Source organism: Anabas testudineus, chromosome 13 (genome assembly GCF_900324465.2).
Source record: "Anabas testudineus chromosome 13, fAnaTes1.2, whole genome shotgun sequence".
NCBI classification, from domain to species: domain Eukaryota; kingdom Metazoa; phylum Chordata; class Actinopteri; order Anabantiformes; family Anabantidae; genus Anabas; species Anabas testudineus.
In genome coordinates, this window is record NC_046622.1 from 7,376,447 (window position 1) to 7,391,293 (window position 14,847).

Below are 14,847 nucleotides of genomic sequence, written 5' to 3' on the forward strand. Positions count from 1 at the left end.
AATGGCCTGCCCTATTTGTAGAGCATTGAACCAAAGACATCTGACATTTGTCTTTCTAAAGCCAACATACCTTTTCTCTGTGTTTAAATGCAGAGAGTTGGAAGTGTTCTGTTTTCAGCACAATTTTGAAAGTTGAGAGTATGCAGAGGTGAGTAGGTTGTCCCACCATCGTGGAACCAATGAGCTGAAAAAGTTTTGCCTGGGATCTTTTGAGGTGAGGTGACACAATCATGGTCACCTCACAGAGCCATGATTGTGGTCACCTCACCAGAGCGCAGTAAGAGAGAGAGATTGTAGACCAGGGTGAGGGTGTTCACCCACCAACAAGTCAAGTTCATGTTGAGTTGAACACTTTGTAGGCAAGAGTCAGGGCTTTGAACCTGATGCAGGGAGTTACTTACTGGAGAAAGTCTCTATGGACTTAGTAATCAGGATAAGAGTTGTTTACATGATACAATGACACATCGTACGCTGGATAAAGGGCAGAGTTGCAGCATATGGTGACATACTTAGTCATGTGTTTATGATGTTCCACTTTTTGAAGACAATGTCAGATATTAAAACTCCCTAAACTAGCATTATACCTTTCCTGAATAAGCTATTTAAAGTGTGCCTTTATTAGCAGTCAACCTTGAGTACTATATTATTCAACATTAAATCGATAAAGGTTTGATTTACGGGACAACAGGAAATCAAATACAGGGATTACGTGTGTATCTGCCTGCTTTTGTGTGATGAGGGAGTGAACTTTTATCAGTTACTATTTAACAGATACTCTACAGGTTCCTCCCATTCAGTCATGGGGCGTCCTGGGATTCAGATGTGGACATGGACTCTGTGTGTCTTTTTAAAGTGGTTGAGTGTGGATCAAGTGTTGGGAGAACCGTAAGTTTAGAAACAGTAATATTAATACTTTTTGCATGATTTAGTAGGAGATATTTTTTCTAAATATTATTTGTAGTTCTTCTGTCTGATCCACTGAGTAAACATCTGGTTTGTATTTTTATCTTTTTGCCTGTAGACAGTACATGGTGGCCATTCCTGCAGTTCTTGAAGCTGGATCAGAAACCAAATTCTGTGCAAGTCTCCTGCAGCCCAGCAGGTCTGTAGTCATGACTGTCACTTTGGTTTCTGAAGAGAAAAGCACAACCCTTCTCAAGCACACATCCAGCGAAGAGTTTCACATGTGCACTCAATTTAAGGTCAGCTCCTAAAAAACAATCATTTTAAAATGTTTTTAATAGAAATATAATTCTGACCAATAATTAATTTTATAATATAGACATTAAGGTGCACACACAGATGTGACAGTAGCCAGTGTTTAGACAGACATTTGTGATTTCAGTGTTTTTGTCTCTTAAATACAGTGTCTAAAATATGTTTTTGTCACAGGTTCCTTTAGTGCAGAACAACGAGGTGCAGACGTTTCAGGTGGAAGTACGAAGCAGCATATTTTACTCAAAGCAAGTCAGGAAAGTTATGATTAAAGTCTATCAGCCATTGACATTTGTCCAAACAGATAAACCGCTCTATCTCCCTGGACAAACAGGTAACCTGAAGTTAATGATTTATGATGTTGTAGATATTTCTTATACAGTGCATCCAGACAGTATGTATGATGCTTAACTTTTTCTAAATTTTGTTATGTTACAGCATTTTTCCCAAAATAGATTAAATTCATTAATTTTCTCAAGATTCTACAAAAAACGCCATAATATCAAAGTAAAAAAAGTTCGTTTGAAATCTTAGCAAGTTTATTATTAATAAAAAACAAACAAACAAACAAATTAATTTACATAAGTATTCAAAGTCTTTGCCACAACACTCAAAATTGAGCTCTGGTGCATCCTGTTTCCACTGATCATCCTTGAAATGTTATGACAACTTGTTTGGAGGTCACATGTGGTATATTTATATGATTTGTCATGGTTTGTAAAGGTATACACCTCTCTATATAAAGTCCCATAGTGCATGTGCATGTCAAAGCAAAAACAAAGCAAGTCCAACAAATTGTTTGTAGACCTCAAAGACAGGATTATATAGAGGCACAGATGTCAGGAAGTGTACACAAATCATTGAAGGTCCCAATGAGCTCAGTGGCCACCATCATTCATAAATGGAAGAAGCTTGGAACCTCCAGTACTCTTCCCAATGTGAGCTGCCTGGCTATGCTAATCGATCTAAAGACAAGGATCTTAGTCAGGGAGATGACCAAGAGCCCAGTGTTCACTCTGAAAGAGTTCCAGTGTTTCTCTGTGTAGAGAGGAGAACGTTCAGACTGGGGCGACGGTTTATCTTTCAACATGGCAAAAACCCTAAGCACACAGGGAAAATAACAAAGGAGTAGCTACTGATCTGAAAATGGGAGAAATAGATGCTCCCCATTGAACCTGATTGAACCTGAGAGAGGAGAGCAAAGAAAAGAGAGAAACTGCCCAACAATAGCTATACCAGGCTTGTAGCATCCTACTCAAAAAGACTTGAGGTTGTAATTAGTGCCGATGGGGCTTCAACAATTCTTGAGCAAAAGCTGTGAGTCCTTACAGTATGTACATGTGATTTTTATAAATTTTATTTTTAATACATTTACAAAGATTTCAAACAAATTTCTTTCACTTTGAGTTATTGGGTATTGTTTATCTCTTTTTTTTCAGTAATTAAAAATAAATCAACATACTGTACCAGTATACCAGTAAAGCAGATAGTAGCAATATTTATCCAAATCAAAATATATATAAAGTTAGATCAACATAATGCTAGCATTCTGTGTGGTACTCCGTTGTAGTTGCCCAATGTCCTGGTCCAATTTTGCTCTGGTAGTGCTTACAGCATGAGCCTGAAGCATGGCTAAGCCCAAACCAGATGGACGGGTTTGAATAGAGGTACCAAAGCAGGTGAACAGCTCCATAAATGCTGACAAATGTGATCGGCATAAGACTGGAAATCTCAGATTGATCATCTGTAAGCCTACAGTGCCTGTGCGATGCCCCTGTTGGGGCTTAAGAAATGTGCCTAAATGTGCGTGTACATTGTCATGCTGAAAAACCATGTAGAATATGAGGAGTGACAAGTCTGAAAATGTGTGCAAACAGGGCCTCTGAAAAGCAATCAGTATCGAGGTTGGAGCCTGTCCAACGGGATCAGGGAGATGCTGTGGTAGCAGCAGACACAGATGAGCTGTCAGATGAACATTCGAATTTATCACCATTGGATCCAACACTGCCATAAAAATTGTTTTAAAAGTTTGACAAGACATCATAAGGACATCCCGTCTGTCCCACTGAGTAATAAGCCCAAAATGTCTTCTGCTCTAGGGTTAGGGTTAGGGTTAGTCTAAGTCTAACAAAATTCAAATTAAACGTGTAGCATTACTGTGTAGCTAATGTGGCCACGTTCAACAAGCTAACCCAGCAAAATAACAAGACAAAACATTAATTTACAGATTCAAACTTTGAAAGATCCAGATTTCACAGTCAGAATCAGTCCATTTTTAAGATTACGTCTTGAAGCCATGAACGGTTGGAACTTCAATTGCACAGTGTTTTGCTCACTTGGGTGAGGACCGCTCACAACAAAACGAATAAATCCACAGTTTGTTCAAATCCTGAGAGGATGGGAGGAAGAAGAGTGATTTCTGTGCCACCATGTATCCAACAAGTGAGCACTGTCTGTGTTTTGCACTCTGCTGCTACTGTTTTGCTGTTTTCAGAGTGAGCAGTGATTTAGTCCTTGAGACTCGACAATATGTCAGTACACCAGTATGTATGTGTCTGTATACTCCTATCATACTTCACACAGTGTGGAAGAAGGGGAAACAAAAAAGGGATGATTACAGGACACAGATTGAAGAAATTAGAGACAGAAAGACAAACTAATTAACAATCTACTTCCATATTAATGATGTTTAACTCTACTTTAGATGAGATGTAAAAAGCCGTGATCTTGAATTTCTTCCAGTGCATTTCAGAGTTATCACACTGGATACCAAGTTCAGACTCGTCAATCAGATGGTGAGTGTCTCTTTTTTTATTTCTTTTATTTCACATGATAACAGTAGTTATCAGTAATTAAAAACAATCTAAAGTGAATAAGGATATACACAACAGTAATTGATTTTAAAGGTGAAGATAAGTTATGCACTGAAATTACTGACATGAATGTGCTTTTTAAACAGAGTTATGTCAAAAATTCAATTAAATTTGTGTTAATGAGGGTTGAAACTAACATCACTTTAAAGTTGCAACATTATAAAAAATAATACAGAAAGAAAAAGATGAGTTGAATAGATCTTTTTGTAAAGGATTAATCTTTTCACATTGATGTTGTGCATTTGCCAAATAAAATAAAACAAAGTAGAAAACGACTTTACACTCTGAAAATGTTTTGCATGTGAACTATTTCTTTTTTAACTTGAAATCTTTACAACTGGTTTCAACCGTTAAACTAAAAAGCGGTGGGTGCTGTGATTGGGTGGGTCCTCTCTAGTGAATGATTTTTTAAAGGGGGAAATTATATTTGTATAACACCACATACGATAATATAATTATAAAACCAGAATAATGACTTCTCATCAAAATAGCATAGTTCATTTGTCAAAAATGTCAAAAACACACTCTGATCCTTGATGATGAAAACAAATAAATAAATAAACCATCAATAAATCACTTTGCTTTTTTGCAGTACAATGTCATTGAAATAAAGGTAAGAATATTTCCACACACCAAGAGCCAACTCCTTCTATGAGGGTAAAATTAGTGTATCATCTATTGTTTATTATTTCTTGATTCTGAGATCATAAATACATATTTAATTATAATTTTTTGTATTATACCAGGATGCCAAAAACAATCGGGTTGGACAGTGGCTCAATGAAACATCAAATGGTAAAATATTGCAGCTTTCTTACTCCTTGAATTCTGAGGCCCATGAAGGAAATTACAAAATTACTGTGTCACCTGGTGAAAATGAAGTAGGTCATGACTTCAAGGTGGAAAAATATGGTATGTTTTCTCTATTATTTCAACATTCAGTTACTATCCATTTAATAAAAACACAATTTACCTTTCAGAAGCAGGAATGCTAACAAGCATGTTTTATCTACAGTTTTGCCTAAATTTGATGTTAAAATTAACTCACCTGATGAAGTAATTATTAAGCAGGAAGAAATTGAAGTTGAAGTGTGTGCCAAGTAAGTAAAAGCCCTTTGATTGTGGATTAAAAGTTGTTCTTTCTAAATAGCTCAAATTTAAGATTTGTTCGTTGACTACTTTTAAACAATACATTGACTTTTACTGTGTATTTGTCATTTAACCAGGTATACTTATGGACAGTCTGTACCAGGAAGTGTAAATGTTGTGGTGTGTCGACCTCCTTACTACCCTATTTTTTATTGGAAACATAACTGGGCAGTTCCATGCTACAATGAGACAAAAGAGGTACAGTTTTCACAACAACATGATGATGATGAAGATTATTATTATTATTATTGTTGTTGTTGTTGTTTTTGCTGCTGTAACAATTTTACCACACTGTGCATTATAAAGTAAATGAGTATGAATTATGAATGTAGTTTTACTTGGTACTAAGAGGTAACATTTCTACAGATGTAATATTATTACCTCTATCTGAACACCCTACCACTTCTGTCATTATGTGTGTTTCTTTCTAGCTAACATGTTGCATTATTTTATGTGCACAATCTTAGAATTTGTTCTATGACTTAAGTTTACCTGTTGTAATCTGTGATGTAGTTCAAAAGTATTATTTCCTTGTTTTCTCGAGGTTCCAGGTTTTGGACCTTGGTTTTACTATATGTCTCATTTTGTTTTGTTCTCTAGACAGACAAAAAAGGCTGCACAACATTTACCATCAAGATGTCAACTTTCAAAAATCCTCATCATATAATGCTTGGGGATATATTGACTCTTGATGCCAACATGAAAGAGCAGGGAACAGGCAAGTTTTATTATGTTTATATTTTAAAATGAGAGTTGGCTATTAAAATAATAGCCTGAACATTGGTCTAACATGGAGGCTTCATATACAGGTGTTTCTCACCTACAACAGAAGATGATAAGGATTTCTTATGTTGTTGGAAAGTTATCCTTTAATGATACGCCTAAGATTTATCGTCCTGGATCAATTGTGGAGGGAAAAGTAAGTGTAATGTTGTCTTCTCTTGTCTGTAAAAAAGTCCAGTTGAGGTATTGTACATTCTCAGTTATAAATCTCTGTGCTTCTAACAGGTTCAAGCACTGTATTACAATAATACACCAATTTCTAATATGCCACTGTACCTGTTTGAAAGGAAGAGGATAGGGGATACACAGTCATCACGTCTGCTGCAGAATCTCGAAACTGACAGTGATGGTGTTGCTGCTTTCTCATTTAGCACAGTCAACTACAGTTGGGACATCAACCTCCATGTTCAAAGTGACAAAAAATTTACTGTGACTATTTGCTATTTTTATTCTTTTTTTATATCTGAACATTTGCTTGGCCATTAACTACCTCAAGATCATATAATTTATCAAGTTTTTTTTCTTTGTATGTGCAGGATAGCTATTTAAGAACACAAGGAGAATCCTTTCCTAGAAAAACACATTATGAAGATGGAGCTCACACAATTCAACAGTTTTCCTCTGGCACCTCTCTGAGGGTGAAGAAAAAGGATAAACCACTTTCCTGTGACACAGAAGAGGACATCTTTATTCAGTACACTGTAGTTGGAGAGGCCCAGGGCAAAGTGGATGTGATGTATCTGGTGAGTGAAGACGCAGATACCAACAAAGTGGCTGCCATGCAGTTGAATGAGCGGAAATTTTAGTTTTATACATTACTCAATCCTTGTGTCACTTTTTGTTAAATTCCACAGGTCTTATCCAGAGGAGCCATTGTCATGCAGGGTTATAAAGAGATTAAAGTTAAAGATATATCAGGTGGGCAAAGATCAGATTTAATTATGAGTTCAGTGAATGACCATTTAAAAAGCTGTTTTATTGACCTATGGAAGCATGTAAATAATGATTGGTAACAGGGAGCAAATGGTTCAAAACAGCTGGTTTTCCTGTTTCAGTGAATGAGGGTGAGGTGTCCTTTAAGCTGAAGGTGTCTCCAGAGATGGCACCAGAAGTTCAGATTGTAGCTTATGCCGTCCTGCCCAATGAGACAGTGATCGCCAACAGTGCCGACTTCTCCACGGAGAAATGTTTCAGTCACAAGGTCAGTAAGACAAGAAGACATGTGACAACAACTGCTCATCACATGTAGGTGTACTAGTTTTAGTTGGTGGTGTAGTTATCTCTTCCATGACCAAAATAGTGGAAATCCTAGTTCCTACCTGCCAAAATACTTTTATCTGAACTGATCAATAATGTTTCATGTCTGGTGGTGTGTTATGTTCATGTTCACCCTAACCCTAAGTCCAGAGGTTGCAGTTTGTGTTTTCTCTGTGTGTATCAGGTGTCGTTGGAGTTTTCTCCATCCCCTGCTGTCCCAGGAGAGGAGGTCATCATGCAGGTGTCGGCTGATCCAGATTCTCTGTGTGGTGTCAGCGCTGTTGATCAGAGTGTCCTCATTAAGGAACCAGGGAAAAGTCTAAATGCAGACCAGGTGAAAGCTGTAATCAACTGAAACTAGATCCATTCATCTTTTAGTTTTAGTGTCCTCTGGATAGTGTTTTAAATTGTTTACATCAGTCAGTCACCAGTAACAGTTAGTGTTATAAAACATTTAAGATTTTACCTTATGGATAAAGGCAGTGTTAAGACATTAACTGTAATTATTTACATGTCAAGAGAAAAGACAAAGACTTAATTATAAACTGTATTTATAGTGTATGGCTTTGATCCCAAGATTTATCTAATGATCAGATGTTGAAAGAATGAGAAACATTTTGATTTGTTTACAGCTATCATAGCTACCATATTTTTCTTTTTTAGATATTTAAGTTGCTGCCTGTCACAAAGATTTCCCGTATTCCAAATGAGGTCAAAGAGCCTAAATGTTTGACTGTACGAGCAAAAAGAAATATCTTTGGTTATTCTGGACGTGATGAAAAAAACGATGCCTATGCCGTTTTCGAGGTACTTTTTCTACATGAATTACTCTACAATTAAAATAATATGAAGAAATATTATAAAGTAACTTTTTTTTTGGTGATGTTTGTTCATTATCTAGAACATAGGACTGAAGATGGCAACAAACTTGCTTCTTCGAATACCTTCATGTGTAGAGTTGAAAGGAATAGTTTACAACCATGGTGAAATTTTTTTTCATCTCATGCTAAATATACACAGTTCAGTGTCTGGTCTCCACAAGTGATTCTGTATTTTCTGGTTTCATTTCAGGTCATCATACATGTATAACAGGCGAGAGAGGGAGCGTGGGTATACCTATGCGTATGGCCAATTCACTTAGTGCTTATATTCCACCAATAATAACTGTTCACACTTTCTTCCCTGAGACTTGGATATGGGATTTGGTGGAAGTTGGGTAAGCTTTAAGGCCAATTATGGGGATGAACTGAAGGAGAACAATGGAAGCTCTTAGTTTCAATTCAAGCAATGGTTCAATTAACTGTAAACAACAAAACAATAGAACTCATTCACACAAACAATCAGTTGATTGAACATCTGAATGTGAAAAGAGGATCATCTGTTATCTAAATTATGTTGCTAGCACATAACAAAGTCCACTGGAAAAACACAAGTATAGCAATATAATAAACTTTGCTCTCTACATTGAAATGTGTTTTTGTTCTTTATTAGTTGAGGAAGGTAGGCATTGTATAAGACAGGTAGCTGGTTTTTCATATGTTTGCTACAAACATGCTGGATGTTCACATATAGGATTTTTAGAAAATCATATGTAGGGATGACTCAAATTTTCAGATTAAATTTGTCATCCCAGTTAATAATCCATTGATTGAGACTGTTAATGAAGACCTGAAGGGATGGTGTTTGTGTATTTTCTGATCCAGAGAGTCTGGAACAAAGGATGTGTCACTCACTGTCCCAGACACCATCACCACCTGGGAGACGGAGGCTTTTTGTTTGTCCTCTCAGGGATTTGGTTTGGCTCCTCGTAAAGAAATAAAGGTTTTCCAGCACTTCTTCCTGGAGCTCACCCTGCCCTACTCCATCATCCGGGGGGAGCACTTTGAACTGAAGGCGACCATCTTCAACTACCTGACCAGCTGCATCTCGGTAATCAATGGATTTTAATTACATAATTGAGAATGTCAGTATGCTAACAGGCTCATAATGATAATGTTAACATGCCAATGTTATATTACATTATTCAGCATGTTAGTTTTAGTTCGGTAACATTTTGTAATTGGCACTAAAAACAATCTAGAGCTGAGACAAAACAAGCTAGGTACTTCTCAAGTTGAAATGTTGGCCTGGTTTAAGGTCATAACAGTTGTAAATTCTCTCTAAATTTTTCAAAGCATATATCTAATTTAGAAAAGTTACCTCATAGTGTTATGTTATCCATTATTTCACTATTTTACAATATCCCTACAAATGTGTACTGTATAGGTGTACTATTTTACAACAAAGGTACTCTGTAAATTTATTTTATTCACACGATATATCACAGTAATCTATAAATATAATCTATAAATAATTACATTTGCTGATTTATTTTTCATTTAATTTCTTTTTCTTGTGCTTAATGTACAGTATATCATGTGAAGTACTTTCTGAACCTGCTATCAAACATGAAACTTAAACAGATCTGCTTTTCTTTGCCTTTTATCTGTATAAAGGATAGTCATAGTCTCTTTCCTTACAACAGGTTGCAGTTTAACAACTGTCTGCATTTGCTGTAAATTTACTAGTTCAAAATATATTGTTGTGTCTCTTGAACAGGTCACTGTGACTCCAGCTCCCTCTTTACATTATACACTAACCCCTCTCTCTGGAGACCAGTACACATCTTGTCTGTGCGAAAATGAGCGCAAAACCTTCCGCTGGACCATGGTTCCTTCAGCTTTAGGTGAGAGTCGAACATTGGAGAAAGTGCCGTTTCTCTTTCCCCAGAACAATGACTTTTAATCTCCATAAAATCAGTGGAAAATCTTTGAGAGTTCAAAAGTTGTAAGATTTAAATAGTGGTCTTAAATTATCTTTATTAGGGACTGTCAATGTGACTGCTGAAGCTGTAGCATCTCACCTTTCATGTGACAATGAGATTGTGAGAGTGCTGGACAGAGGTCGTAACCATAAGGTCACAAAATCTCTCATTGTAAAGGTAAAAAGTTTGCTGCTACCATGTCATTGACTTCACACTGTGACTTTGACTCATTATGTAAATTATTTTTTCATCCTCTTCCACCTCAGGCTGAAGGAACTGAGATTACAAAGGCCTATAACTGGCTGCTCTGTCCAAAAGGTCAGTATGGTTTATACCAGACATGATCTGTCAAACATACTAAAAATAGTATAATTGATTCCCGCTGCTAATATATAGCATAATAGAGTAAATGTAATTAGAAGGAGGAATAAGTTGATTGCATGAGAAAACCTTTTGCACTTGAAATTATCAAAAAAAGAAGACCACATTACACTCATGCTGGGATCATTTAATGGTGGAGGTTCCTGCTCCTTATCTTACTAAATGGATACGTACACAACACATTTTGAGAGTGTAAAACAAACCTGCCTGAATAACACAACAAAGACTGTACTTCTTAAGAAGGATGAGGAAGTTTGGCATGTCTCCCAGGATCCTCAACAGCTTCTACAGCTGTGTTGTGGAGAGCGTCCTTACCAGCTGCATTACTTTGTGGTACGGCAACACTACTGTGGCAGACCGCAAACGTCTGCAGAGAGTGGTGAAAACTGCTGAGACGATCATCAGAACTCCACTGCCCTCTCTGCAGACCATTTACCATCGTAGAGTTCACAGGAGAGCTGCTACCAACCTCAAAGACCCCACACATCCCCAACACGGACTGTTCACACTTCTCCCCTCAGGATGAAGGTACAGGACTGTGAAATGCAGGACGTCCAGACTAAGCAACTCCTTCTGTCCCTCAGCCATCAGACTCTTAAATGCATAACTTCCACAACATACAAATATCATATGTCACTGCCATGCTAATGATACTGCTGCTGTTACGGTACTATTTGCACATGTTGTACTGTACTATTGCACATACTATTTTTACATACTATTGATTTTATTAACATTACTTGATTTAATTTATTTACATATTGTATTCTATTTCTATTTCTAAGCCATATTTGTATTGTACTGATTAAGCTGTAGACATTCACTGTGGATGGCAAAGAAAGAATTTCATTGCACAGGGAAACTCGTTTCCTCACTGTGCATATGACAATAAACACTTTGATTTGATTTGATTTGATTTGATGATAAACTGAATGTGATAAACTTGGAGACTACTCAGCAGCTGCCATTGAAAGTAAACACTTTGAGGTACAGTCCCTCAAAGTGGACTGGATACAAAAAGGAAACACAATGTGTGACTGGTGCTTCATGCTGATGATCCTGATGAAAGAATTTATAATGCCAAAAACCCCCAAAAAACTCCAATAATATTTCCACTCTGACCTGTTACAATTCATGACCCATCGACCGTCTGTTATTCAGTACTGACTACGACTCTTCACTGTCTCTCTGTAAAGTGAATGTTTGCTGTTTGTACACAGGAGAAGCTTTGACAGAGGAAATAAACATACAGCTCCCAGAGAATGTGATTGATGGATCTGCTCGTGCTTCAGTATCTGTTCTGGGTAAATTGATGGATTTAACAATATTTACAACAGTGTCAGGTTTTAAAAATGGACTTTCGTGACTGGATTGTTTCTCATAAGCTTGTTTTACTTCGACAGCATTGTTCAAAGTACTACATTTATTTGGTTACATATGGGTCTGTGGTCTCAATGACTGTTGTTGTGCAGGTGACATCCTGGGCCGTGCCCTGCAGGACCTGGATGGACTGTTGCATATACCGTACGGAAGTGGGGAGCAGAACATGGCACTTTTAGCTCCCAGCATCTACATCCTCCAGTACCTGAAGAACACACAGCAGCTGACACCAATCATCAGTGAAAAGGCAGCGAACTTTCTCACTAGTGGTCAGTCTCTGTTTGCTTTTTACTGCTGCTAAAAAAGAAAAGAAATAGACGTTAGATGTTACAGTAGATTGCATTTATCATTCATGTCACAATAAACTGCAATCTTTGTTATACAGGCTACCATAGACAGCTGAACTACAAACACAACGATGGTGCTTACAGCACATTTGAATCAGGACCAGGGAACACTTGGTGAGAACATTACTGATCAATCATGTATTATGACACAAAAAAATACTTTCATACTTATATCAAAAATATACATAATGTGATGATGTGACACCAATAAAAAATAAGAATGTCAAACACAAACAGCACTTCACTTACCTTAAATCTTATTATAATCCAAACATTAGTGACAGTAAAATGTAATGTTTATTGTACTGCTGTGTCTTATTCTGTCAGATAAAATCTAACCTTGTTCTTTGCTTCTCCTCAGGCTGACTGCATTTGTGCTAAGATCTTTTACTAAAGCTCAGACTTTCATCTACATTGACCCAACAAAGATTGAAGAGTCTAAAGCTTGGCTGAAGAATAAACAGCGAGAAAATGGCTGTTTTGAACAGTCAGGAAAACTCTTTAACAACAGAATGAAGGTTAGTTGACAGTATCTATACAGTCAGAATGAAAGTGACTGACGCTAATACAATCTGAAGTTATACTTAGATTTTATGTAAGTCTGTAAAATTTCATCCATTCATCAGTGTGTAAGTTGTGTCTCTCTACAGGGTGGTGTGTCTGATGAAGTGACTCTCACTGCTTACATCACTGCTGCCTTCTTGGAGATGAACATGTCAGCAGAAGTGAGCAAACTATTTGCTGTACAGTGTTTTACTATTTTTAATTAAAAGCTATGTATTATAACAGACAATCTAACAATGTTTACATTTCCTCTGAAACTGATTAATTATAATTTGTTCCAGAGTCCTGTGATGACAAAGAGTCTTTTGTGCATCAAAGAGTCCATCAGTGACCTCAGTAACACCTACACTACAGCTCTGCTGGCGTACGTCTTCACCTTGGCAGGAGACATGGAGACTCGTGCTCACCTTCTGCAGCACCTGGACACAGTTGCATCAAAACAAGGTGAGTGATCCTGTTAAAGGGATTCATTCTGATTTCATTACAGTGAGCAAACTTTATTTCTTGACCAACCCGCAGCTTGTGGCTGATAAAGGCCATAAGTCCAAACATATTAGTTAACCAACAAAGGTTTAAATAGTCTCTAAGCTTTGAAGGTGGTTTGATTTTTTTTTATATTTTCCTCCTCTCATCCATGCACCTTGACAGCAGGTGAAGTTGTGTCAGAAATTCCAGCTTTTTGTTGTTACTGTTAATAAGTTTTATTATACGTTTCTTTGTGGATTCCTGTTTTAAGGAGGGTCCCTCCACTGGTCTCAAACTGCAAGACAAACTTTGGCCCCTCTGTCTGTGGAGATCAGCTCCTATGTGCTACTCGCCAAACTCAGCACCTCCCCTACAAATGAAGATCTGATCTACAGCTCCCGCATCGTCAGGTGGCTGACGGGGCAGCAGAACTATTACGGAGGCTTCTCCTCCACACAGGTACTTTAAGCCCAAGCAGAGTAAAAATTAACTTTGTGGTACACATACAGGAATTGTTACAGAGACACATGACAAAAAAAATAGTTAAAATAAAATGTGTCTGGTTAACTGTGAACTAAAACCACTACTGTATTGTCAATAAAGTCTATGTCAAACAACATGAATTTCATGATAACACTACAAGTTTGGCGCTTTAAAAATATTTTTAAAATCATATTTTATTTTTTATAAAGTATTTTCTCAAACTCAAACTAAAGTTTATTTGAAAGTAACAGAACAGAGGAGTAACATTAACTGACGCTTCAACAAATATTTTTGATTTCATCACACTAAGGACAACAGCTGTGTTGTAGCCTGTAAACTATATATTATTTTATCTTTTCTTGTGTGTGTTGTACATGTAGGACACCGTGGTGGCTCTCCAGGCTCTGGCTCTCTACTCTACTCTGATGTTCAGTCCTGAAGGATCTAGTATGGTGACTGTCCAGTCTCCCAGTGGTCAGCTGACATTTGATGTGAACCAGGAAAACAAACTGCTCTACCAGGAGAAGACGCTGCAGGACACTACAGGGAAGTACAGTCTGGAGGTGAAGGGCACTGCATGTGCTTCAGTACAGGTCAGTCTTAGTTTATTTAAGTTTCATTGTGCAGCGAGACATTGATCACAAACACACTGCCAACTCAACAAAAGACTTCTTCAGAGTCAAAGCCAACAAGTGAATTGGTCTTAATGTTGTATAACAGTAGTTTGTAACAGGGGACTGTAACAATAAAGAATATCTTCCCAGATAAGTGTAAATCACTGTGCGAAATCTTACATCTTGTGTTTCTCAGATTTCTCTTCATTATAACATCCCCACCCTGCCTGATGTCAATACTCTCAGTGTGGAGGTCAAACCAGAGGCCAACTGCAGCGAATCTCTGAAACCCAGTCTCACCCTGAAGCTAAACTTACTGTAAATAACCGACAGGCAAATATGGATCACAGCATATAACTAACAGAACTATGAAAGGTAAAATCTCACTAAGTCACATCATGTTTTCATTTTTTTGCAGATTCAGCGGAACGGAGAACAGTACAAACATGGTGATCCTGGACATCAAATTGCTCTCTGGGTTTGTCCCAGTCTCAAAATCTTTAAAAAGGGTGAGTTAATGAAATGTACACTCC

The 14,847-nt window shown here is 37.3% G+C and overlaps 1 protein-coding gene across 1 annotated transcript; it reads left to right on the top strand.

Annotated features, from left to right (window-relative positions):
• Positions 1 to 799: 799 nt before the first annotated feature.
• Positions 800 to 14,847, top strand: LOC113148149 (alpha-2-macroglobulin-like). The gene is made up of 32 exons (XM_026339690.1): positions 800 to 885; positions 1,022 to 1,202; positions 1,393 to 1,549; positions 3,958 to 4,010; positions 4,681 to 4,701; positions 4,835 to 5,000; positions 5,104 to 5,188; positions 5,315 to 5,435; positions 5,838 to 5,955; positions 6,047 to 6,156; positions 6,246 to 6,449; positions 6,557 to 6,763; positions 6,875 to 6,938; positions 7,076 to 7,221; positions 7,462 to 7,611; positions 7,941 to 8,084; positions 8,179 to 8,296; positions 8,349 to 8,493; positions 8,981 to 9,206; positions 9,876 to 10,002; positions 10,142 to 10,257; positions 10,347 to 10,398; positions 11,682 to 11,765; positions 11,934 to 12,110; positions 12,227 to 12,302; positions 12,550 to 12,706; positions 12,839 to 12,913; positions 13,034 to 13,196; positions 13,489 to 13,676; positions 14,081 to 14,293; positions 14,511 to 14,632; positions 14,733 to 14,847. The coding sequence occupies exons 1-32, from the start codon at positions 800 to 802 to the stop codon at positions 14,830 to 14,832; spliced, it is 4,152 nt and encodes a 1,383-aa protein (XP_026195475.1). The 3' UTR covers positions 14,833 to 14,847.

What these genes read in the sequence shown, in the direction of transcription:
- LOC113148149 (XM_026339690.1), top strand. Translation starts at nt 800, where the DNA reads ATGGGGCGTCCTGGGATTCAGATGTGGACATGGACTCTGTGTGTCTTT. An exon ending in CTATCTCCCTGGACAAACAG is followed by an intron (nt 1,550 to 3,957) that starts GTAACCTGAAGT and finishes AATTTCTTCCAG; the next exon opens with TGCATTTCAGAGTTATCACA. An exon ending in GAGGCTTCTCCTCCACACAG is followed by an intron (nt 13,677 to 14,080) that starts GTACTTTAAGCC and finishes TTGTACATGTAG; the next exon opens with GACACCGTGGTGGCTCTCCA.